Below are 26,910 nucleotides of genomic sequence, written 5' to 3'. Positions count from 1 at the left end.
CCTCCCTGGGGGCTGCAGCCTCATCCCTACAAAATCCAACCTCCCTGGGGGCTGCAGCCTCATCCCTACAAAATCCAACCTCCCTGGGGGCTGCAGCCTCATCCCAACCCTGCCAGAGCAAAATCCAACCTCCCTGGGGGCTGCAGCCTCATCCCAACAAAATCCAACCTCCCTGGGGGCTGCAGCCTCATCCCAACAAAATCCAGCCTCCCTGGGGGCAGCAGTGTTTCACAGCAACGTTAAACCCACGACAAGCCAAGGAGTTCTGCTCATCAAAGCAGGAAAAGGGAAAATCCATCTTCACCTCCACCCCTGGCAGCCCAGGCACCGAGATCCATCGCTCTGCAATGCTGTGGGGTTTGTTTCAAGGGCTTTAATTAAAGCTGGCCAGCCACTGTGTGAGGGGACTGGGGAAGGGACACCTCTGCCTGTGCATGGCTTCACACATGAAAGCACACACTCATTTCACTGGACAGGACAGAACTGCCTGGAATATGCATGTTATTTTTTAAAAACCCTCAGCTGACCCTGTGGGAGGGCAGGGCACAGGGAAGCTGTGGCTGCTCCAGCCCTGGAAGTGTCCAAGACCAGGCTTGGAGCAGCCTGGGACAGTGGAAGGTGTTGGGGTTGGAGTTGGATGGGCTCTAAAGTCCCTTCCAAGCCAAATCACTGCAGGAAAACCACGCCAGGAACCCACAGCAAGAGCATAATGGACACTGCTCTGCCAGCCAGTGATCCCAGAGGGAAGCTGGAGGAGCAGGGCTGGGAAGAAGCCTCCTTTCAGCCAGGAAAGTCACTGTACCAGCAGCAAAATCCTCCCCTCGCTCCAAGAACACCACACCAAAGGCACCATCCCACTCCAGCCCCTTCCAGGCCTGGAATGGGCACATTCTGTTTTCACACATCCATCTCTGACACCAATAAATGATTTTCTTCATAATAAATGTATTAAAAATCCTCTTTAAAAGAAGTTTCTCATCTGCCATCTGTTTCCAGTTAGGCTGTTCTGATTTCATCTTCTTTTTATTTTTTTGAAGTGGAATAGAAAACATTATTTAAAGGCCCTGTCATCTTGCTGGTGGGAGGAGAGATCCCAAATCCCAAATCCCAAATCCCAACACGTCCCCCTGCCGAACAGCAAAGGCTTGGTGGGAGCCAAGAGCTGGGAAAGTGCAGGGGAACCAGTTCAGATGAGGACTAAGGGACAGAAAATGGATTAAACTTGGAACACCTTCACCATCTCTCCAAACCCTTGCACTGAAACTGGAGAAATTCACAGATATTTGAAGATATTTGACACATTTTCGTGGGCTTTGGCCTGGGCACAGGGATGGGTTGGGATGGTCTCACTCAGCTTTAGCAGCTACACCTAAACGTAAATAAATGATTATCCCTGGAAGTAAAGTGCCAGAACATGGTGAAGATCATGTCGTGGACACCAGGAACATCTCTGCTCTGCAGCTGCTCTGGCTCTCATCAGACAGAAATGTTTTGTGCCCTCACTCACATGTGCAACACATCCTTTATCTCCCAGCCTGGAGCTGAATCCCGAATCCCATCTGGGAGATGCAGATGTTGGAAGCTCCAGCTTGGATCATTTCAGCATCCTCAGCATCCATTTCCCCCACCCTGCCCCAGCACCTGGAAATTCTGCTGTGGGACAGAAGGTTCTGGAGCACGGAGGGATTCTGAAAATCAGGTGCAAAATCCAAACAGGGAGAAGAGCCAAGCTCTCACCCCGAGCTGCCCCAGGGCCCAGGAGGTGAAGCCTCTCCCTGTCCTGGGAGCTGCTCCTGGAGTGGGAAGAGCAGCCAGGGAGCAGCACAGAGAGGGGCACCTGAGAGCCCCTGGGCAGCAGGAACGTGGCCAAAACGCCAGCACTGGGTGAGTGTCCAGCCCATTCCAGCAAACCTTGCAATTTAAGGACCCAGCTGGTGATTCTGGAGTCAGTGCTCAGCAATATTGCCAAGGACTGGCACAGAGGTGGCACCAAACTGTGCCAGCAGCACTGGGCCAGCCTGGCACACCTGGCAGCTTGCAGGATTCTGGAACTCATCCCTGCTGTGCTCCTGGCTGGTCACAGGCACTGCAGCTCCTGCTGGCCCCAAACCCAAGAGCCCCAGTGAGTGAAAACCAGCCCTGACCCTCCTGCTGCCTTTTCCCAGCCATGGCAGCGCTTCCCACCCAGTCTGGTTCCATGGCTGGGCATCCAAACTCCCTCTCAGGCCCAAGAGCAGAGCCAGGAGCAGCAGCAGAGGTGAGCTGGCAGGGCCAGGGCGAGCAGAGGCACTGCCAGCCCTGCTCCATGGCAAACCAGCCCCTTCCGAGCCCAGCCCCAGCACAGGCACGAGCCCCGGGAGCCACGGCCGATTCCCAACTCTCCAAAGGCCAGCCCAGGGCTGTGGGATGCCCTCCAAGCCCCCGTGGTGCCAGCAGGATGAGGGATGGTGAAGGAGCCCAGCTCCAGGCTGCTGGAGTCACTGCTGCCCCCCTCTCCAATTAATCAAGTTCCCATTCTGATTAACAGCGTGATTCATGGCTCTCGTTAGGAGCATTCTGGAACAAACAAGGCTGTATTTCAAGGCCACTGGCTTAATGGTTAAAATAAATACCTTCCAAATTTCTATTTTCAAGTAGCTGAACCTTTTCCACCTTTACAACTAATTCAGACTTCCTTCAAATTATTTTTCTAAGTAATATAACAATTTGTTTTTCATTAGAGCTTGTCAAAGCCGGACTTGGGTTTATTTTGAGAGAAACCAGGGCTCTGCAGAAACTGTTTAGTACAATCTGAATGACGCCCAAAGGGGTTATTGCAGCCACAATCAAAATAGAGTTTACAGCACTGGCTTGGGGTGACACTTTATTTAATGATTTCAAAAAAAAAAAAAAAAAAAAAAAGAAAAGAAAAGAGAAGAGAAAAAACCCCCATTGCCCTGAATCAGGAGCTAATTAAATGCACTCCTATGGCTCCCAGGGAGTGTTTCTCAGCCCCTCTGACTACTGCAGAGTGCAAGGACTTAACTTGTTGCTAACTGATCCCAGAGCCCATTATGGGAGCAGGGTTATTGCCTGGTTTGGGGTGGTGTGTGCTGCTGCTCCTGTGTCGGGCACGGCAGAGCCCATCGAGCTGGATGGGAAATCAAACATCAGAGTGGTGAAACACTTTGGGCTCTGCCTGCTCAACTCAGAATGTTTCTTGTTGGGGGGTGCAGAGCTCAGGATTTCATTTAAGGGGGCTTAAATGTAACAGAAAATCTGCCCTCCAAGGGCTTTGATTTCACATTCCTGCTGTTCTGCTGGGGGCAAAGCTGAGCTGGAGCAGTGCCAGGGGGAGGGAGGGGACCTGGGGATCCAGGAGGGGCAGGGACACCCCAGCCACCCTCACCTGGCCAGGATGGGTGCACAGGGCTGGCATCCACCTCCATAATCCCAGCCCAAGCTCCAGCATTCCCAAAGAACCTCGGAACCTCTCTGCCTGCACTTTCCATCTCACCAGATATAAAAATCCAAAGAGGATTTTTGAACAACTGAAACTGCAAAACTCTTCTCCACGGGCCCATTCCTCCAGTGCTGCTCTGTTCACTTTCCTGGGACTCTCTGTTTGTTGTTTCTTTCTAAACCACAACAAAATCAACAAGATCTGGACTTTGGGGAAGGCTGAATTTCCTCTGTTCTGGCAGGGGAGCCCAGCCCAGCCCAGCCCAGGCAGTGACACCCACCCAGAGCTGCTGGGCTGGGGGGCCACGCTCCCCAGCATCCTTAGGGATTTATAAAAAAACAGGAAAGGGATTTTTTCCAGGGACATGAAGCTACAGAACAAGGGGGAATGGATTTAAACTGAAAGAAAAGAGATTTACATTGCATATCAGGAAGAAATTCATCCCTGGGAGGGTGGGCAGGCCCTGGCACAGGGTGCCCAGAGCAGCTGTGGCTGCCCCTGGATCCCTGGCAGTGCCCAGGCCAGGCTGGACAGGGCTTGGAGCAGCCTGGGACAGTGGGAGGTGTCCCTGCCATGGCAGGGGTGGCACTGGGTGGGCTTTGAGTTTTTTCCCAACTCAAACCATTCTGGGACTGTGTGAACTGCAGAATAACTCCTGAATTTTCTGTCTGCTCCGTCCTCCACTGAACTGGGCTTTATTCTCACCCACACTCACAGGAAAACACCTCCTCCAGCAGTGCCCGTGCCCGTGGCTGCCCAGGTAAAGCCCTGACGAGGGCCCTGGTGCTCCTGGCACCGGGGGAACCCCTCTACCCCTGACTCACACCAGCCTGGCCACGAGCACAAACCCAGCTCGGCTCTGACAAGTGAAAACAAACCCTGGATTCAGACACTTTCTGCAGGAAGGGGGGGCTGGTTCATTTTTGTTCCCTCTCTCCAGGCTGCTGCTGTGACCTCTGCTACCTCCTAAGTCAGCAACACAATCTCTTGCAGCTGTGGCACTGCAGCAGCCTGATTTAATTTGTGTGTGTGTGGCTGCAGGGGCAGCTCATCCCTCCAGCATCTCCTGGTGGGGCAGAGGCAGCGCTGGGACAACGGGGGGCTCGGTCCTCCCCTCCCCAAAAAAAAGAGGGGGGAAAACCCCCACTTGGCCTCCCCTGCCTTCCTGGAGAGATGGGAACAAAATCGACCAGAGGGAAATGTCCTTTTCCAAAGAAATTTTTAAGAGGTTGGGGTTTGGCCAAGCCAAGGAGGAAAAAAAAAAAAAAAAAAAAATAAAAGACAGAAAATATCTGTTCAACAACTGTGTTCTGCCTAAAAAGAAAAGGAAAAAAAAAAGAGGAGGAAAATGACTTTGCTCCTGCTCTCCTGCACATGCCCAGCTCCCAGGGGCTGCCTGTCCCTGGTGCAGTGCCCAGCTGGGCAAGGGTGGTGCTGGCAGCTCCACCAGAGCAGAGCTGGAGGTTTCTGCCACATCCCCCCGCAGGGTCCCTCTCCCAGCAGGTGCCCCCTTCCCTCTGCAGCTCCCAAAGTCCCTGAGGGCTCCTGGGCTGGATCCTGGGAGCTGCCTCCTCTGGGGCTCCTCTGCAGGGCTCTGAACCCTGCAGGGGCTCTGGGGGTGTCACCTCTGCCCTCTGCAGGGCTGGAACTGTGCCTGGCTCCTGGCACTGCCATCCCTGTGCTCTGGAACTGCCAGCCCTGTGCCCCTGTACTGTCACCCTGTGCCCCTGCACTGCCACCCCTGTGCTCTGGAACTGTGCCTGGCTCCTGGTACTACCATCCCTGTGCTCTGGAACTTTCACCCTGTGCCCCTGGCACTGCCATCCCTGTATCCCTGGCACTGTCACCCCTCTGCTCCTGCACTGTCATCCCTGTGTCCCTGGCACTGTCACCCCTCTGCTCCTGCACTGTCATCCCTGTGTCCCTGGCACTGCCACCCTTGCACCCCTGCACTGTCACCCTGTGTCCCTGGAACTGCCACCCTGTGTCCCTGGCACTGTCACCCTGTGTCCCTGGCACTGCCATCCCTGTGCCCCTGCACTGTCATCCCTGTGTCCCTGGCACTGTCACCCTGTGCCCCTGGCACTGCCATCCCTGTGTCCCTGGCACTGTCATCCCTGTGTCCCTGGCACTGCCACCCTTGCACCCCTGCACTGTCACCCTGTGTCCCTGGCACTGCCATCCCTGTGTCCCTGGCACTGCCACCCTTGCACCCCTGCACTGTCACCCTGTGTCCCTGGCACTGCCATCCCTGTGTCCCTGGCACTGCCATCCCTGTGCCCCTGGCACTGCCACCCTTGCACCCCTGGCACTGCCATCCCTGTGCCCCTGGCACTGTCACCCTGTGTCCCTGGCACTGACACCCTTGCACCCCTGCACTGCCATCCCTGTGTCCCTGGCACTGTCACCCTGTGTCCCTGGCACTGCCATCCCTGTGCCCCTGGCACTGCCATCCCTTGTCCCTGGCACTGCCAGCCCTGTGTCCCTGGCACTGCCATCCCTGTGTCCCTGGCACTGTCACCCTGTGTCCCTGGCACTGCCAGCCCTGTGCCCCTGCACTGTCATCCTGTGTCCCTGGCACTGCCATCCCTGTGTCCCTGGCACTGTCACCCTGTGCCCCTGGCACTGTCACCCTGTGTCCCTGGCACTGCCATCCCTGTGTCCCTGGCACTGTCACCCTGTGTCCCTGGCACTGCCATCCCTGTGTCCCTGGCACTGCCATCCCTGTGCCCCTGGCACTGTCACCCTGTGTCCCTGGCACTGCCATCCCTGTGCCCTGGCACTGTCACCCTGTGTCCCTGGCACTGTCACCCTGTGTCCCTGGCACTGCCATCCCTGTGCCCCTGGCACTGTCACCCTGTGTCCCTGGCACTGCCATCCCTGTGCCCCTGGCACTGTCACCCTGTGTCCCTGGCACTGTCACCCTGTGTCCCTGGCACTGCCAGCCCTGGCTCTGAGGTGGCTCCTGCCTGAAGCCATCCTGGGGCTGCCCTGGTGGGAGCAGGGCAGAGCCTCCCCCATGCCCAGAGGATCTGCAGATGTTCCTCAGCCCAGCCCAGCCCCCCTGGGAGCTCTGTGCCACCTGGGGCTGAGCCCACCAGGGACTCCTGCGGCCCCCAGGGTGCCAGGAGCTCCCGGGGGCAGGGCAAGGGCTCAGAGTGCCCAGACCCACCCACAGCCCAAGGGACTGAACGGCTCAAACACCTCCCCACATTCCCAGCTCCCCAGGCTGAGCCTTCATGGGAATCAAAGCAGTGCCCCTGCCTTTCCAACAGCACCAGCTGGGCACTTCCCATGCTATTTATGCATTTATGGATTTCACCTTCCTGATCCCAAAGCTCCTTCCCACCTGGCACTGCCAGATCCACCCCAGCCCCTTCCCTGCCTCCCTCCCAGCCCCACTGCCAGCTCTGAGGGGCAAGGTGCCTTTTCCTGCCTCTTTTTTTGGCTTCCCTCTCGCTTCCCCTCATCAACTCCTTTGCCAAGCTGTGTAATTTTACTGCCTGGCTTCCAAGGAGCCAAGAAATACGTTTGGTGTGAGCTGGGAGTTGGACAGCGTGGAAAACACACAGATCCAGGGCTGGAGGAGGCAGATCCAGGGCTGGAGGAGGCAGATCCAAGGGTTTGAGGAGGCAGATCCAGGGTTTTGATGAGACAGATCCAGGGTTTGAGGAGATCCAAGGTTGGAGGAGGCAGATCCAAGGTTTGAGGAGGCAGATCCAGGTTTGAGGAGGCAGATCAGGGTTTGAGGAGGGAGATCCAGGGTTTTAAAGAGGCAGATCAGGGTTTGAGGAGGGAGATCCAGGGTTTTGAAGAGGCAGATCCAGGTTTTGAGGAGGGAGATCCAAGGGTTTGAGGAGGCAGCTCCAGGGAGCAGTGAAATCCCCACCAAGCTGAAGGATTTGCCTCCCCCAGCAGCACTTCCAACCTCCCACACCCCACAAACTCCTCGGGGTATGGGCAGGCTCTGCCCTGGTGCTTCTACAGAGCCAAGAATAAGAGTCCAGACCTCACCTGGGGTCTCCAAGACCCTCCAAGAGATCTTTTGCTCCCCTCCAGGTACTGACAGCCGTGTTTTTAATTTGATTTCTCCAGAATGTTGGGGTGCTTCAGATGCAGGTGTGCATTTCTCAGGCCCACACCCAGCTCTGCTAGAAAAGCCAGCCCATCACAGAGTGGTTAAGGTTGGAAAAGCTCTTTAGCATCACCAAATCCAACCCTCAACCACCACATTCACCACGGAACCACGTCCTGAAAGTGTCCCAGCCCCGTTTTCTGAACACTTCCAGGGATAATTGATTCCTGGCAGGCACCCCTGGCAGCAGTGCCCAGGAGGGCCATGGAATGGTGGGGTTTGACCTGAGCTCACGAGGAGAACGTGGCAAAAGCCCCAGAGCTGAGGGCAGGAACCCCAGCAGGAGGGACCATTCCTGGCCAGGAGCAGCAGCACCGAGCCCTTCAGGGATCTGCTGGGAATGGGCTCATCCCAAGGGTCCCTGTGGCCCCTCCAGGGGGGAACTGAGGTGCTGGCAGCCCTTTGGTGTCCATCAAAGCCACCCTAAATCCCACCCCAAATCCCACCTGGCTCCCATCAAACACAAACCCCAATAGGAACCTCCTGGGCACATCCAGGATGGGAACAAGGTGGAGCTTCCAGCTCCCTTGGGATAACTCCAGGCTGGAATCCCAGCCCCACAGGAATCCCCTGGTGGACACATATCCCTGCTCAGGCTGCTGAGCTCCTCCTCTCTGGTGTTTCCACCCTCTCTAAGCTTTTTTCCTTACAAACGTGAAGCAGGCAAGAAGAATAAGTTCACACTTGGAAAAAAACCCCACTTTCCTCTTTTAAAGCCCAACTTTTTTTGGGTTCCTGACAAAGCAATATTCTCCAGGCCAGTTGGAATCTGGAAAAATACACTCACTCCAGCTCGCCACCATGACTCCAATAACAATTATAAAATGTCCAATAAAACTTGTCTGTAATGTCAATTCAAATCTTGAAAAGCAGAATTAAGTGGTATATCAACATTAAACTTTATTGCTTCCTTTGCAGAGCACAAGGATTGTCAATAAAAGTCATTCTGAATGAAGAAAAGGGCAGTAAATATTAAATAAACAGGTTTTTGTTGAAATGCTATAAAGGCACCAGGGCTGCCTCTTACACTGGGTCCCTTTCTGCCTGCCCAGACTCCCCTCGTGATGGAAATCAGGCAGTAATTGCCAGCTATCAATAAAGGGCCAATTAAAGGGGCTTGATGCCTGCACTGGCTGGCATGAGGACATTTATGGGGTGGGCTCAGCTCTGTCTGAGGTGCCCCAGCCCCCCCAGGGCCCTGCTCCTCACCAGGAGGTTCCTGCCTGGGATGGAGCAGCCCCGAGGGGAGCACTGGGCAGGGGATGGGCTGGGCTGGGAGGGATCTCAAAGATCACCTTGTTCCAACCCCCTGGGGACACCTTCCACTGTGCCAGGCTGCTCCAGCCTGGCCTGGGGCACTGCCAGGGACCCAGGGGCACTGCCAGGACCCAGGGGCAGCCACAGCTGCTCTGGGCACCCTTCCAGGGCCTGCCCACCCTCCCAGGGATGAATTTATCCCTGATTTCTAATCTAACCATGCCCTCCTCCATCGTAACCAGAAGAGAGGGCAGGTTTTGCTTTGTCTGTGGGGTTTTTTAGGGTTGGGCTGAATAAAATCCTCCCAGTGCCTCCAACAAGCTCAGAGTGTCACAAACACAGCTGGCACCTCTGGAGTGACACCCCGGGAGCTCCCTGGGTCAGACCTCTCCCTCCATGTGCCCAAATCCATCCCAACCCAACCAAAGCTGCCCCAAGAAGGTAAAAGGAGATGCCCATTGGCACCCAGACACAACAGGAGGGGTTGGGGCAGCAGAAGGAGCCGGGAGGGCACAAACCCACCAGGGTTTCTGTCAGACCTTTAAAACCTGATCAGCATTTTTGTGGTTTTCCAGGGGCTTTATGAGCTGTACTCCAGTTTAATCATCACAGGAACTCTCAGGAAGCAGGAACAGCTCCTGAGTATGAATTTCATGATGCTGAACAAAGGCAGGGCAGCAAGGGCTGGAAATGGAGTTTCATGAGCTCTTTGAGCCCTGCCAGGACAGGCAGGAGAGGAATCAGATGGGCTCCAGGGAAGTATTCATGCAGCAGCTTCTGTCCTCTGAGTTTTGCAGAGGTACCAAAAAACCCACCCAAAAAATCAACTGGATTGTGAATCCATTGAATTTTCAAGGAATTATTTTGATTTTAAACCTCAGCACAGTCAATCTGGTATTTGTGAAGAGCAGCTCGACCCTCTCCAGAGATAAAGGACAATCCTCAAATGATAAATACAGAAAGAAGAATCCCCTCAGAGGTGGACAGATGTCTATAAAAATGAACTCCTGGGGGAATCACAAGGATTCCCCACAGAGCCTTTGCACTGAGCCTGGGCTGCCATTCCTCTGCCACACAGAAACCAAAGCTCCAGCAGTGGGAAACACCCAGGAATTCCTGGCTGGGAATCATCCTCACTGCCTGGAGCCTGAATCCCACCCTGTCCCCTGAGCAGCTCCTGCTGGGAGGGGTGGGGAAGCCCAGGAGAGGAGGGCACCCTCAGGATGATGCCTTGTGACCCAGAACAGAGGCTGGACTGAGCTAAAGAACAAAGCAGGGATTAATTAGGAGGCCTCCATGGATCCACCTTGGGCAGCACAAGAGCCCAGCCAGGGCTGCACCCAAGATGAACCAAAATGACCCCAAAATGGACAACAGGTCACGGGGTCTCTCACTTTTATAAGTTCTGCTCCATTTGCATCTTGGAGCTCATTGTCCCATCCCAGCTTTAGCCCAGGCAGTCCCATCCTTGTTTTTCTCTCTCCAGCCCACGGGGTTTGTGCTCTTGGGCTGAGATTTGGATCATTTGTCCTTGGTGAGATTTGGATCATTTGTCCTTGGTGCCCAGGAATTGTTTTGTCTCCCTGCTCTGTGCAAAGAGCTCACCATCCCATAATATGAAGCCCAGACCCACACACTAAAGCAGCACAGAACCTGAAAGTATGAAAGCCAGAACCTGAGGCACCATAACATGAATCCCAAAATTACACTTAAAGCAGCACAGAACCTGAAAAACATAAAAGCTGAGCCATGAGGCACCATAACACGAATACAGCCTAAAGCAGCACAGGTCCTGAAAAACAGAAAAGCCAGAACCTGAAGCACCATAACACGAATGTCAGAATTACAGCCCAAAGCAGTGCAGAATTTCAAAGGCAGAAAAGGCAGACCCTGAGGCCTGAAGGACACGGCTGAGGAGCGGCTCACCTGGAAGAGGATCTGCAGGAGCCCGTGCAGGATGGCCATCCTCCTGCCCAGCAGCAGGAAGAAGGGCACCAGCAGCTCGATGAAGTGGTTGACCAAGGTCTCGAGGCGGTGGAACCACCAGGGCGAGCGGTGCATGAAGTACGAGATGGGGCTGGGCACTGGCTGTGTCTGCAAAGGCACAGGGTAAAGGGAATTAATACCCCCCAAAATCAGGGGGAAAAGGGAATCAATCCCCCCCAAAATCAGAGGGAAAAGGGAATTAATCCCCCCCAAAATCAGGGGGAAAAAGGAATCAATCCCCCCCAAAATCAGAGGGGAAAGGGAATCAATCCCCTCCAAAATCAGAGGGAAAAGGGAATCAATCCCCCCCAAAATCAGGGGGGAAAGGGAATCAATCCCCCCCAAAATCAGAGGGAAAAGGGAATCAATCCCCCCCAAAATCAGGGGAAAAAGGGAATTAATCCCCCCCAAAATCAGAGGGAAAAGGGAATCAATCCCCCCCAAAATCAGAGGGAAAAGGGAATGAATCCCCCCCAAAATCAGAGGGAAAAGGGAATCAATCCCCCCCAAAATCAGAGGGAAAAGGGAATGAATCCCCCCCAAAATCAGAGGGAAAAGGGAATCAATCCCCTCCAGAACTCGGTAGGAAGTGCTGTGAAGTTCTGGCCTCATTCCTTGTTTCTCTCCCCAAGTTTGCCATCCTGCACCTCTGGGAACTCGTTTCTTTGCAGACAAAATGACTTTATTCCACACATCTTTAAACAAATTCATCTCTAAAAAACCGAGTTTTTTAATTTTCCCTGTTGCCACCACAACCAAACCCCACCATAAATTAGCCCTGCTATTATTTAACAGTGAGATCTTACACTCAGATCAGCACTGAGGGATGGCAGAGTGAGTGAGGATCCACAGAGCAGATCCAGGAACTGAGCCTAAGATTTGCTCAGGGTCAGGCCTCGGGTCAAACAGAGCCAGGAATGGAAACCAGATTTCAAAACCTCAGAGGTCTGCTTTCAAAATGTTTAAAATTCAAATAAATGTGCTGGTAGAGCTGCTTTCCAAGCTGGTAATTTGGGAGAGGAAAGTGTAATTCCTCTAAACATGCTCTACTGGTTAAGGTATTTACATACTGGCCTTGGGACAATATTATTCTTTTGTCAGCCTGAAATTTTTTGACACTGGGAGATTTTTCCATCCAGGACAAGGAAACAGCAAATTTTTCCAAGGGAACAACCCCAAATTCTGATATGTTAATAAGTGCCACCCTAAGAAATCCCACAGCTGGAGTAAAAAATAAATGTGAATTTATCTTAACGTATCTGACAGGCTCAAACTCCCTGGCATTGTTTTAAAACTTCAACAGCAACAACAAAAAAAAAGAGAGAGGTCGAAAACACAAATGTTAATTGAAGGAGACACAACACATCTTTAAATTATTTGTAGTTAAATCCAAAATACAAACAAAACAGGGCAAATCCTGCAGGATGCGTGGCAGCCAAGCACGCTCCCGCTGCCAAATCCCACAACTATTGTAATTCCTTATTAGCAAAGCTGGGATTAATAAAGCCTGGCCTGGGCTGGAGGCCCCTCAGGACAGGAGACCGCATCCTTCCTTCCCGGATGGAGCCAGGCCGGGGTCAGGGAGCTCTGCCAGGGCCACTCCGGCCGGCCTGGGGGGCCAGGCCAGCCCCAGGTGTCCCCCAGGGTCCCTCCCCTCCTCCAGGACCTGCTGCCACTTCATCCCTGCTGGCTCCTCACAGCATTCCCAGCCAGGCTCCCAGAGGGACTGTCTGGATCCCAAACAGGCAGCCTGCTCCTTGGCTCTTTTAAATCATTATTATTATTATTATTATTATTATTATTATTATTATTATTATTATTATTATTATTATTATTATATTATTAATATAATAATAATAATATAATAATAATACTAATAATAATAATAATAATTTTATCGCGGTCATCATAATTATTCTTAATATTGTTTGTTATTGTGAAATTGTTAATTCATTATTATTAATCACAATTATAAACTTATTATCATCATCACCACAATTAGTATCACATCAACACAATTTGATACCATTATTACCACAAAATAATTATTAATTATTCGTTATAATTATAATTATTAAATAATAAATACTAATTTATTATTATTTCATCATAATCATGATTCTTGTTATTATTATTAATATATTATTAATTTATTATTAATCACAATTATAAACTTATTATCATCACCACAATTAGTATCACACCACCATCATTACCACAAAATAATTATAATAATCATTCATTATAATTATAATTATAATTATTAAATAATAAATTATTTAATAATTTATTATTAGTAATTATTTACTAATTTATTATTATTTTCATCATAATCATGATTCTTGTTATTATTCTTAATATATTAATTAATTATTAATCACCATTATAAACTTATTATCATCACCACCACAATTAGTATCACGTCACCACAATTTCTTGTTATCATTATTACCACAAAATAATTATGATTATTAATGATTCATTTGTAATTAAAAATATTTAATAATAATAATAATTTTATTATTATTTATCATCATGATGATTCTTGTTATTATTATTAATTTATTATTAATTTATTTTTAATTTATTATTATGACAATTATAAACTTATTATCATCATCACCACAATTAGCATCACATTACCACAATTTATTGTTATCATTATTACCACAAAATAATTATAATTATTATTTATTATAATTATAAATATTAAACGGTTGTTGTTGTTGTTGATGATGTTGTCATTAGCATTATTATTATTTTTAAGTGCTTTAACCAATCCTGACCCAGCTGAGACATGGATCCAACAGTTTGGAATGTTTGGCACTGATGGATAAAGACCAGGGAGAGCAGGCAGGGTTACTGATGTCACACCTAATTATCATTGTAATTAATGCATTCATGGGCATCGTTCCCACTTGTTCCAGCTGGGACTGGAGATTTTTGCCATCCCAAATTGTGGAAGGGCAGGAAGAGAAAATTCCAGCCTCAAATCCCACTGCAGTGGAAGCTCCAGGCCGGCTTGGAGGGAGAGAGGGTGGGCAGGTCCCAGATTCCCAGAGCAGCTGTGGCTGCCCCTGGATCCTTGGAATTGTCCAAGGCCAGGCTGGATGGGTTTGGGGCGCCCTGGCACAGCGGGAGGGCTGGGGTGGGATCAGCTTCCAGGACCTTTCCAGCCCAAAGCAGTCTGGGATTTGAGGCTCGAGCAAAGCCCAGGGACAGCCCGGTGATTCCCAGGTCCCAGAAATGCCTCAGGAGCTGCTGGGGGAGGATCTGGGAGTGTGTGTGTTCCTGCAATGCCTTCCAGGTGCTGCACAGCACAGGTGCCCCGGGAAGGGAGCTGTGCTTCCCTGGGATGGGGCAGGGAGGCAGGAGCAGCCTGGGAATCACCAGGAGCCCTACAGGGATGCTGGAGAACCTCCTGGATTCTCTCTGTGCCTGAGCCCACCAGAGGCACCCACAGCTGGGGAAGCACCCTCCCTTTGTCAGCCTGGAATTTTTTGACACTGGCAGATTTTCCCATCCAGGACAAGAAAACGGCGAATTTTTCCAAGGGAACAACCCCAAATTCTGATATGTTAATAAGTGCCACCCTAAGAAATCCCACAGCTGGAGAAATCCCACTTTGCTGGGAGTTTGGAGAGGGCATTTGCCCCACCCCTGCTATTCCAGAGAAATCCTGATCCCATGGGAACATCCCAGGGGTGCTGGTGTCAGAGAGGAGGGAAAAGCTCTCCAGGCTCTCTTGTTCCTGGGATTTGGAGCTTTGCCCTTTGCTGTGAGGGGAATCACGGAACCCCAGGATGGTTTGGCTTGGGAAGGACCTGGAGCATTGTTTAATTCCCACCCCCTCCCACTGTCCCAGGCTGCTCCAGCCTGGCCTGGGGCTCTGCCAGGGATCCAGGGGCAGCCACAGCTTCTCTGGGCACCTGTGCCAGGGCTTCCCACCCTCTCAGGAAAGGCTTTGATCCCAGAATTCCATCTTAATCCATCTTATTCCATCTTCCATCATAAACCTGCTCTTTTTCAGTTTGAAGCCATTCTCCCATGTCCCATCACCCCCGTGCCTGATGAAAATTCCCTCTCAATCTCTTCATCCCAGGAGCAGCTGGGAGCTCTCCTGATCCCAGACCTGTGATCTCCTGACCCACAGCCATGGGAATTGCAGCTCCAGGGCAGATGGAGCTCAACAATCCCATGGTGGATGCACATGGAGAGGGAGCAGAGCCCTGGGCTGGGAGCAGCCCCGTTTCTGGGCACCTCTGTGAGACTGAAAACGTGTTTAAATTAAAAAAAAAAAACCAATTAGCAAACGCTGGCTTTGTGTGTCAGCACAACATCATAACCCTGGTGCCTCCCTCTCCCCTCCAGCAGCCGGGGAGGAACGGCGGCTGCAAACGCCTTTGGAAATGGGAGCAGGAAAATGAATTCTGTAATTCACAGGGCAGATTTGTAAGGTGTGAGTGCTGCTGCAGGAATTCTGGGTCGCCAGCTCGGGCCTGTTCCCTGGCTTGGATCGAGCAGCTTTTATGAGGGCTGGTAACAGAGTCTAAAAATACCCACAATAAACTGTTTTTTTTTCTCCCTACGGGGTCTATGGTTTAATTATGTTCTTAGTGAGAACCATTAAAGTGCTAAGTACCTGAAGACTCCTAATTTACTAAACTGCACCCCACTAAAAGCCAACAGAAGGCCATTATACAGAGGAGTGAAGGCTCTTCTTGGGGGCTGTGAATGCCCACGGTCCCTCCTCCCAGCCCCCTTATTGCCACAGCTTCCCAGAAACTCCAAGGGAGGATTTAATCCCGGCCTTGGAGAGCCCAGCCCAGCCCAGCCCAGCCTGGGGAAAGCTCCAGGCTCTTCTACAGGGAAACAAATCCCACATTGTCCTCAAACAACCCAGTGCTCAGACAGGGCTGGGACTGGGGCAGACTGGGATGGGGGAAGGTGTCCCTGCCCATGGAATGGGATGGGCTTTAAGGTCCTTCCAACCCAAATCCTGGGATTCTTTACTGGGCTCACAGCACTGCTGCCATGCAAGGAGCTGAGCAGCAGGGGAGTGTGGACTTGGAGGGAATCAGGGGGTCATGGAATGGTTTAGGTTGGAAAAGGCCTCTAAGATCAACAAATCCAACCAAGTGCACTTCATGGCAGAGAAATCCTGAAAAACAGAAGGAAAGGGAATAACAGCAAATGGGAATAAATAAGGAGAAAAAAGCAGCTATTTGGTCAAAAGAAAGAGAATTCCAGAATGAGCTGGGTTGGAAGGGGTCTGAAATCTCATCCAGTGCCACCCCTGCCTTGGCAGGGACGCTTTCTACTGTCCCAGGCTGATCCAAGCCTGGCCTTGGGCACTGCCAGGGATCCAGGGGCAGCCACAGCTTCTCTGGGCACCCTGTGCCAGTGTCCCCCCATCCCCACAGGGAACAATTCCTTCCCAATATCCCATCCAACCCTTTCCCCTGGCAGTTTGAAGCCATTCCTTGTCCTATGGAATCATGGACTGTCCTCCCCCCCGACCCCACTGAGGGGCAGTGAACACGTCAGGAGCAGCTCTGAGAGAGGGAGAGCCTTTGGCACAGCCAGCCGAGCGTGAGGAGCAGCAGGGCCCTGGAAAAGAGGCTGAGAGCTTTATGAAATGTGTTCTGGAGAGCTGTGGAAGATCCAGATGAACTGCAAAGCTCGGCTCTCCAGCTTCCCAAGCACTGAGGCATGAACTCATCTCCTCGGCTTCAAAGCACAGCCCTCGCTTCTCTTGTGCTTTGGACCAAAAAATAAAAAGGATTCTCCACCGTGGAGCCTAATTGGATCAGTGTGGTCCAACAGGCTGCTCCCTGCCAGTCCATCCTGCCTCAGATGCTGACCTGGCTCCTCCGGCATCTGCAGATCAAAGCTCCACAAAAGCTCCCAGGGCCGGCGGGAACGTCTGCCCAGCCCCGTGCCAGGAGGCAGCGAGCGGAGAGGAGAGCAGGGAGGTCACTCCCAGCTGCTGGGAAGTGTGGGCAGATGAGGGTCCTGCCTGAAGTCAGCCTGTCTCGGGTTCTGCAGCAACCAAGGATTCCTAAAAACCACCCTGCTTGGAACAGGGGGAGATCCCGGAGCTTCCTCACCGTGGAAAGGCTCCACGCGGGCAGCGACCCCGACTGATGAGCAGCAGAGGGATTTTGTACAAGGATCCTCATGTTGGGAAGGGTTTGGGAAGGAAATGGAGCAGGGAACTGCTCAGGCTGGGTTTAAACCCAGCAGCATCTTGTGCTGGGGGTATTTCATCTGCACACTCAAAGCTCCACGTCCACGCTACCGAAACACTCCCGACAGCTAAGCGGTTAAAAATAGCCCCTTCAAAACTTTCCAGTTATTAATAAGATTCCAATCCAAATAAAATCAGAAGGGAAAGAAAGAAAAAAAAAAAGAAAAAGCTGGATCTGGCTCGACATGCACACTGCTCTGACATCCAGTGGGTCACAAGGGGTCGGCTCTTCAGCAGCGCAATATCAAAATAATCAAGGCTCGATAAAGTAATAAAAAGAGAAGCTGCCTGTAGGTTCTTGCTGGGCAGAGCTCTCCTCGCCCAGTCAATAGGAATATTCAGTCCATAGAAAAACAGACTGGAATCTGCCTGTTTAAGACAGCAGAGCAAGCCAAGGAGATGTGTGTTTGACTCGGTGCCAGCACGGCCATAAAATGTTGGCAATTTAGTAGAGACGTGGTGCCGCGCCACTCTCCCAAAGGACCTAAATAAACTTCAGATGGAGAACATATATTTTTACTTTTTATATATATAAAAATCTGCTGGTTCATTTTTAACTCCTTTCCCCAGCCAGCCCGTGCTCGGGGGTTTTTCAGAGCTCCAGCAGGTCCCCGCTCCTCCCGGCTGAGCCAAGGAAAAGTTAAAAGCCTGAAAAATCCCAGCAGTGCTTCACGTCTGGAGGTTGGGTTTCTTAGGGAATGGTGGCTGCAGCTGCCAGAGGGGAAAGGGGGCTTGGGGAGAAGATTCTGCTCTGCAATTTCATGCCTCAGCACTGTAAAACATCGGGGGAATTGGCTGTTTTCCTGTTGACAACGCTGCAAAGTCCAGGGTGGAGGTGAAACCTCCCTGCCACGTTCAGGTTTGGTCAGGGTGAATCACCCCAGGAGGATCTGGGGGACACTGAACGGTGGGGGCTGGCATCCCAACCACCTGGGTGGGGGCAGAAGGCTCCTTTCTGTTTGCTTTTCCAGCCTGCACCCTCTCCAGGAGCAGAGCCCACATTTCCAGGGCCCACAGCATCCCTGTTTATTGACACTGCTCCTCCGTAACGTGCTCCGCGCTGCTCCCGGAATATCCACTTAATTGGGGATGGATTACAGATTCACCTATTTATTCTGGACATTCTTGGAGAGGTCCTGAGCTAAAATTACACAAGGAACCACTGAGCTGCTGAGGCTATTTATTTGTTCAAAAGCCCGTTCAAATAGCTGGCGGGGCCTGGGGCAGACATCTCGGCTCTGGTGGGGCCAGCAAGAGCTGGTGGAACCAGCTGTGGGTCCTCCCTGCCTCTGGGGTTTGCCAAGAGCAGCAGAGATGGGGCAAGATGGGCTTAGGCAGTGGAGGGTCCATCCATAAGAATCAGAGAGTGGGAAGAACCTCCAGGATGGCCAAGTCCAGCATTTGACCCAACACCAGCATATGGTGGAGAAAAACCAAGATTTAAGGGAAACACAAGAAGGTTCCATCCCAAAGGCAAGGGGGGAGCTGAAATCCCTCTCCAGGTTTGCTGTTTCCATCAGATGGTGCTGTTCTGTCTCACACTCCAGGATTTTCCAGTTCAGGTCCCTGGCCTGGAGCTCCCTTTCCCCACGGATCACTCACCAATATTTTAAATTGCCATTTAAGAGCATATTGCAAATGTGATCCTTTAATTGGTCACTGTTATGACTCTCTATTAGAGAAGACAAGTTTTTCCACACAAGGTAAGCCCTGAAAATGTTTAAAAACAACCCAGAGCTGATGTATTTATTATGCATTTCTCCATATATAAATAATTCCATGAAAAGGGGACGTAGTGAGTGGAAACTCCATTTAAAATGTGATCCCAGATGGTGGCAAAGCTCTAAAATTGCAAGGCAACATGTAAAGAAAGATTAACGACCTCAAACAGGCCCAAATTTATGAGGTGAAAGCCCCTGTAATCCTGGAGAAAAATGATACCAAACCTTCGACCAGACAGCCAGAAAATACCTCTGCTTACTCCGTGTGCCCTCTGCCATTTTACATTTTCCTTTAGTACTCATTATTTGGGGTTCAGTTGGTGTTTTCTCCTGCAGGCCAGAGGTTTTGCTTTGGTTCAGAGCACAGGGAGGGATTTGCCAGCTCCCACTGATAAATCAAGGAACAGGAAAGTGATGGGAATAAGCAGTGGAAGGGAGGAAAAACAGAGCCAGGACAGAGCCACAAGCAGCCTTGAGCATCCCTGCAGGACCCAAAGCTCTCCCATGGAGTGGGCTGAGGGGACAGAGCTGAACAATTCCAACATTAACCCTTTCTTGTGCCCAAGTGGGAAACATTCCAAAAGGAAGGATGCCAACGTTTCTTCCCAAGGAACGTGGGTCATCCCAGGCCAGCAGCATCTCCTGTGCTCTTGACTCCAGCCAGGAGCAGGCTGCCAGGCCCAGCCCATTGCCCTGGGCACCTCCAGCATCTCCTGACAGTGCTCCTGCTCATCCCCCTGGCCATTCCCACCTCAGCAAGGTCACCTGGGACATTTTACTACAACATTTTTCAAGGATTTTCCAACTTTTTCCACAGAGTTCCTTGAACACGCTGGTGCCTTGAAGGGCAAACCTATGGCTTTGGAGAGTGGAAGAACATCTTCTGAACATCTTCCTGAACATCTTCTGAACATCTTCCTGAACATCTTCTGAACATCTTCCTGAACATCTTCTGAACATCTTCTGAACATCTTCTGAACATCTTCCTGAACATCTTCTGAATATCTTCCTGAATATCTTCTGAACATCTTCTGAACATCTTCTGAACATCTTCCTGAACATCTTCTGAACATCTTCTGAACACCCTCTTCTGAACATCTTCTGAACACCCTCCTGAATATCTTCTGAACATCTTCCTGAACATCTTCCTGAACATCTTCTGAACATCTTCCTGAACGTCTTCCTGAACATCTTTCCAATGGTTACACTCAGAGGATCCAGAGCTTTCCCTTCCACTCCCAACCCCAAAACACCCCACGGCTGCTCTCCCACAGCTCCTTGTTCCCTCATTTTTTTCCCCTTTAAAATGTCCAGTGCTAAGCCCAGGCCCAGACTCCTCCAGAGGGTTTTTTTTGGTGTGTGCTCATAAACACGAGCTCAGCACCAGGCCAAGGAACACACGGAGCCCCGGCTCGTGCCTGTGTTTGCATTAGCCAGCTCCGTGGCCTGGACATTTACAGTCGGGTTGGGTTTTTCCCCCTCCCTCCACAACTCGAGACAAACAGTGAGAGCTTTCATAAAATGTGTTCACAAAGGGTAAATTGTGCCATTAGGAGCCGACTACCTGGTTGGTCACTGGAATTCTCCGAACTGGAACGCCACCGCGCTCCGAGCCAGCGGCGGCGGCGGGAGGGGGAACTCATTTAACTCTGCAACTGCCCAGGAGCCAGAGCACACCCAGCACACAACTGCACATCCAGTCCTGTCCAGAGACCTCTGAGACCACTGAGTCCAAAGCCACCACCAACCCATGTCCCCACATGGTTTTAAATCCAGAGCTGGCTCCGCAGGAACCATCGTGCCAGACCCAGCTCTGAACCTCCAGTTCATCCAAGAGCATGTCTAGAGCAGGATGGGATAGGAATAATACAAGAGGAAAATCCAGGTTGCTGTCCCAAAGATGGAGCCAAACGCTTGGGAGAGTTTGTTTCTGTTTTAGGCTTTCTCCCGAGTAACAAAGGATGCAGCCGGGAGGAATTTAGGACAAGCAAAACAAGGCACAAGAAAACTCTTGGCCATGAGGAGCTGATCTCCAAACTCTGCTGGGTGAATCCAGCAGCCAATTCTGCTCCCCCTCAGCAAAGAATGAGGGCCTGGAGTGGCAGGACAAGGGGGAACAGCTTCACACTGAAATAAGGGAGAATTGAATGAGGGATTAGGGAGAAATTCCTCCCTGTGAGGGTGGGCAGGCCCTGGCACAGGGTGCCCAGAGAAGCTGTGGCTGCCCCTGGATCCCTGGAAATGTCCAAGGCCAGGCTGGAATGGGCTTGGAGCAGCCTGGGATAGTGGAAGGTGTTGGGGCTGGATCTGGATGGGTTTTAAGATCCTTCCCAAGCCAAACCCCAGTGATTCTGTGATTCCATGAGCTGCACCTCTCCAGCAGTGACACAGGCACTGCATCTCCTGCTGTGGCCATCATTCCAACAACTCTCTTTTAAACAATTAGGAGTTCAAATTAGTGACTTCTTACAAAACATAACAACACTCCAGGACATAATAATACACACAACGATACAGAACTTTAAATCCTACTAATATTAGGAAACAGGCTCGGGCATCTTTGGACTCCTGAACACAAAACCACTCTTGTTAGAAATATCCTAGTCCTGCTCAAGGCCTTCTTTGGGTAAAACCAATAATTACCTACATTTTAAAGGACACAGTTTCAGGGAAGCTCTCCAGCACACCCTTAATAACTCCCGTGGTTTCCCTTCTGACACAAAAACGTGATGGATTTCAAGCAGCACGTGCCAGAGCAGGGAGCTGTGCTGCTGTCCAGGAGGGAAGAAGCCTCTCCCAGCAGCACCAATGTCCAAATCCTCTTGCCTCGAGCTCTGGCAAGTTCTGCCCTTGTGTAATCGCTGGTTTTGTAAGTGCTGCTTGTTTCTATGCTTTTCTTATAAAAAGAAATCAAGAAATTCTCCAGGCAGATAAATTCCACCCAATAAATGTGTCGCTGCTCTATCCCTGGGGACATAATAATGCCCTCACTCTTGTCCCAACTTGGAGCGCTCACAAATCACCATTATAAATAAATCTGCCAACCTAAGGCCAGCAGCTCGTTTTTAATAAAGCCTTTTACCTCCTTTCCTAACGCCAGACAAGATCCTGGAGCAGCTCAGGGCCCGAGGGATGGCAGCTCCCATCCTCTGTGCCAGCCCATCCCGGTGCTGCCATGGGGCTCCTGCCCTGGGTTTTCCTGGGACAGGTTTGGGGCTGGATTTCTCCATCCTGCTGTCACCCTGGGGCTCCTGCCCTGCGTTTTCCTGGGACAGGTTTGGGGCTGGATGTCTCCATCCTGCTGTCACCCTGGGGCTCCTGCCCTGGGTTTTCCTGGGATAGGTCTGGGGCTGGATTTCTTGGTGCCAGTGTTGCTGTGGGATTTGTGCCCTGTGTTTCCCAGGAAAGGTTTTGGGCTGGGTTTGTCAGTCCTGGTGCTGTCATGGGGATTGGATCATGCCTTGTCTTTACCTGGGATATGTTTTAGGCTGGATTTCTCCATCCTGGTGCCACACTGGGCTTGTGCCTTGTGTTTTCCCGAGATATTTTGGGCCTGATTTCTCCATCCTGCTGCTGTAACGGGGCTCATGCCTTGTCTTTACCTGGGATCAGTTTTGGGCTGGATTTCTTCATTCCAGTGCTGCTGTGGGGCTCATGTCCTCTGTTCACCTGGGATGTGTTCTGGGATGGATTTCTTGGTCCTGGTGCCACCTGGGGTTGTGCCTTGTATTTTTCTAGGATATATCTGGGGCTGGATTTCTCAGTCTCAATCTCACTGGGGGGTTTGTGCCTTGTCTTTACCCAGGATCAGTTTTGGGCTGGATTTCTTCATCCTGGTGCTGCCATGGGACTCATGTCCTCAGTTTACCTGGGATATATTTGGGGCTGTATTTCTCCATCCCAGCGCTGTCACAGGGCTGGTCTGTGCCTTGTTTTCCTGGGATATGTTTGGGGCTGGATTTCTTGGTGCCACTGCTGCTGTGAGGCTCGTGCCCTGCGTTTCCTGGCACAGCTTTTGGGCTGGATTTCTCTGCCCCGGTGCCACCCTGGGGCTCATGCCCTGTGTTTACCCAGGCTGTGTTTTGGGCTGGACTTCTCCCACCTCCCACACCCCACGGTCCCAAACACTGCTCCCATTGATGCCGCGGGGCCGGGGCGATGCCGGGGCGGGTTTGGAGGGGGGTTTGCTGCCGAAATTCGGTTCTGGCTGGGTGTTTAATATTCCCCATCATGCTGGGCTGTTTCTGCTCGCTGCTGCCTGTCAGTTAAGCCCGGGGATGTTTATTTTAACGGCCACTTGTGGTCAAGGCTGGTGCCAGTTGTACGGCATCGGTTACGCAGATTTAGCGCTGGGGACTCGGCCCCTGGCTCCCCGAGCACGGAAGGCAGCCAGGGCTGCCCGGCCTAATGTGAAACAACTGAACTCTTCCAGCAGTCCCTGCTCCAGATTTAACCCTTGCTGAGCAGGAGCTGGCTGCATCCACAGCTCAGCCTTCCCACATCATCCCATATCCTGGCCCTTGTCCCATCTGCTGCTTCCCAAAGTCCCCCGGCAGCAAAACGTCTCGGGGCGATGATCTGCAAGCACCAGGAGGAGCAGGGAATGTCCTCACTTGTTTAAGGAAGCAGTTTTTAGGGGAAGGAGAGGATTTCTATGGATTTATCGTTACTCCAAGCGCACAGCACACTGCTGGGGGTGATCACAAATTAACTGAATGAATTGGAAATGCCCTCCAAGATCATTGAGTCCAAGCTGTGACAGATCAGCACCTGATCAACCAGAGCAGAGCACTGAGTGCTAGGGGATGCTCCACGTCCCTGCCTAGTGGGGTGACACGTGCTTGGGACACAAAGCCAGGCCAGCCCAGCTCCCTGACAGGAGCCTGGCCTCGGCACTGCCCCCTCCCCAGCCCCAACCCTGGAGCAGAGCAATCATGCGAGCCCCTGCTGCTGCGCCAGAGCCCGGCCAGGCTCAAACGTGCAACAACCCGGGGCCTGCAGCAGAGCTGTGCATCATTTCTGATCTCCTGGACGGGCTCCAGGATGCTAATCAGCCCCAGATTAAGTCATCAAGCAAACTGATGAGCAATCACATTCTGTCAGTGCAGCTGCACGGCATTACCCGGCGGATCCGAGGGAAGGGGGCAGGAGGGCTTGGAGGAGCAGGGCTGGCTGGGCTGGGCTGGCTGGGCTGCCACGGGCTCTGCAGCAGCAGCCCCAGCTCCTGGCCCTTCTTCTGCTCCCAAAAGTTGCCAAAACCACTCCAAGGTGATCAATGTGGCCGTGCCCAGCCTGATCTGGTGGCACACGGCTGCTCCCAGCGCATCCCAGGGTTTTCCTGGATCACCACACTCGGCAAGGGGCAGCTTTGTTTTCCATGGAGAAACCCTGTGGAAGTGCTTAACTGGACCATCAGAGATGCTGCTAATAACTATGAGGGACAGTAATTAACAGGCACCCATTAATGGTGAAGCTCATGGAAAACTGATGCTCAAGTCCCAGCTCCATTTGGTGGGATCTGTGAAGAGATTCCAGCTTGTTCTCAACATAACCCCACTGGGCTTGCAGAGCTCTCACCCTGACAAAGCTTCTTCCCAAAACCTGCCCAAGAAATAAATCAAAACAGGAGGAGAAGCAGCCTAAATGTCCAATAAAGAGATGCAAAAAACCTCTGGAAGTATCAGCATAAAATACTAATTCTGAATTTTTCTGCTCTAAAAGCAAACATGATAAAATAGATAAATGCTGGCAATATTAATAAAGAGAAGGATTTCTACTCATATTTTAACACTGCTTGAGAGGAAATGAATTAACTGGAGTTGCTACCAGGGAATTGACTCTTTTTACAGATCCTGGACATGGATACACAGCACCACATCTCCAGCCATCCCTTCCCTGTGGTTTTCTCATCACTTTTTTGGGCTCCATTGGGAGCTCCCCTCCCAAGATGATTACCTGGATGTGAACACCTGGAAAGTCACAGAATCCCTGGAGGGGTCAGGCTGGAAGAGCCCTCACTGGGAATATTCTCCCACCTCCCTGCTCCAGCAGGGTCATCCCAGAGCACAGGATTGTGCCCAGACAGCTCTGGAATATCTCCAGTGAGGGAGATTCCACAACCCCTCTGCAGGAACACAGGGAAGGGGGATGATGACATTTAAACCAGGACAATGACCCACAGCCTCTCTTCAATTCCTTCCTCTAAAAATAAAAATTAAAAATAATAAAAAAAATTAAGACTAAAGAAAAGAGAAGAAACTCTGCATTTCAGGGCAGGTGATGGAGATGAAACCAGGACACAACGTCAGACCCTTCATAATAAAACCCTGGGAATAGCAGGGCCAAGCTGCACCGTGTTAAAATTCAAGGCTAATTTAAAATCTTGTTCCTTAGTGCAAAAGCTGGAAAGACGCCCAAGCTGAGGGAGGAGGGAAAAAATAATAACCAAGCCAATTGTATATTTCTCCTAGAAATTCCATGTCAGGAGGTACCTCAGGACTGCACCCGCGGGCTCCAATTTCAATAAATCAACACAGCGTGCGGGGCAACGGTAGCACAAAGTCCTGCTCTCCCTGCAGAACCCAGCCAGGTAAAATCACCAGGAACAAAATGCCCATTCTTCCTGCTCCTTGGCAAGGGGACAAATTACTTTCTGCACCTCTCTGTGCTGAAGGAGAGGTTATTAAATGCAGTCGGGGCTGCCTTTCCAGCTGAAATCCAGGGCGGAACCGAGCGAGCGCCGCCGGCCGCCAGGGATCCAGGGAGCAGCGCTGGGATGAGGCCACCCCCAGGCTCCTCCCTGCCCATCCTTGGGTTTAAATGATTCAGGTTTGGGGTCAGGATGGAGCTGGGTGGACACAGACGTGCAGTGGGCTATGGTTTTGGTGATAATTGATGGATGATCCCGACGGTCGCAGGCGGGGAGGTGAGAGGAGCTCGGAGCTGCTCATCCCAAAGGTGTCTGCACACAAAGGATCCCGGTGGCTCTGGCTGCAGAGCAGCTTGCCCATGTCTGGGACACAGCTATGTAGCGAGGAGGGGGGGTCAGAAAGACTTGTGAGAGGGAAGGACAGAAAAATAAAGGGCTGGCCCTAAACCACCACCTTAAATCAGTAATTTGAAGAGGGGGGGTCCCCATCTCTTGGTTCACCAGCTCCACTGCCCCCCATAAGGACACTTCACACCATTTCTACTACAAATCACTTCACATTTCCATTTCACACCATTTCTACTTCAAATCACTTCACATTTCCTTTACAATCAACCTCCCTCTCTTTGTTACTGGATGGGACCAGAAGCTCCAACTCCAGACATTATCCTGAAGGACAATGGGAAAAGCCAGGGTTTGGAGCACTTCTAACTCAGTGCTGAGAAGGAGACAGTTGGTGGGAACAGAAAAAAAAAGATGTATATAGAGATTTCTGTAAGAGATTTACCTTTTTTTTTACCCCTGAAATCTGAATTTTCACTGAAATCTGAATTTTCACTCCCAGCACGTGGGATTTTGGAAAGTTCTGACTGAGAGAAATGGGATTTGTTCCAGTCACAACCAGCACGTCCAAGCAGCCACTGGGTCCAACCCCTCCTGGAAGCCACATGCCAGTGGGAGATGTCCCACAGCCTGAGTGCTCCAGAAATCCAGCAGGGAAAAGTAAAGACCTCAGGATCCAACAATTCCATAAAAAAAGCTGTCAGCCCAAATGCAGCCACGGGCTCATCCTTCAGGGAATGACTGCACGCGGCACTCGGTGCCCTGCTCGGTGACAAGGTGATGTTCCAGGCTCCAAGGGTTGGATTGATGACCTTGGATTCTGGGATTCAATGATTTTGGGCTCAGCACAACTCGTAGGAAATTTGGGGTTTTCTGTGCAGCATTTCTGCACAGACACAAACTCTCCCTGGATAACCCCTCAGCTGTTTTGCTGGGATTTAAATTCCATCTTCAGCTTGCCACATAAAACACCTCAGAGATTTTGTGCCCTCCATAAAATGTTCCAAAAGGCAGCTTCTCACCCACAGAGCAGCTCAGTGCCTCCAAAGTGCACCCCAACCCCAGAAGAGAGCTGCTGGAACCTCTCTGTGAGGGATTAACTTACTTCCAAGGCCATGCATTAATTAA

At 51.3% G+C, this 26,910-nt stretch overlaps 1 protein-coding gene across 2 annotated transcripts in view; it reads right to left on the bottom strand.

The window, feature by feature from the left end:
* The window catches only part of LMF1 (lipase maturation factor 1), a 137,576-nt gene that overhangs the window by 33,178 nt on the left and 77,488 nt on the right, over nt 1-26,910 (bottom strand). For both annotated transcript variants that reach the window (XM_018915784.3, XM_050979908.1), the window contains one exon: nt 10,761-10,928. In XM_018915784.3, coding sequence (XP_018771329.2) covers nt 10,761-10,928 — 168 coding nt within the window. The remainder of the gene's footprint in view (nt 1-10,760; nt 10,929-26,910) is intronic.

The sequence above is a fragment of the Serinus canaria genome, chromosome 14 (genome assembly GCF_022539315.1).
Source record: "Serinus canaria isolate serCan28SL12 chromosome 14, serCan2020, whole genome shotgun sequence".
NCBI classification, from domain to species: domain Eukaryota; kingdom Metazoa; phylum Chordata; class Aves; order Passeriformes; family Fringillidae; genus Serinus; species Serinus canaria.
This window is presented reverse-complemented; position numbering and strand designations above follow the sequence as displayed.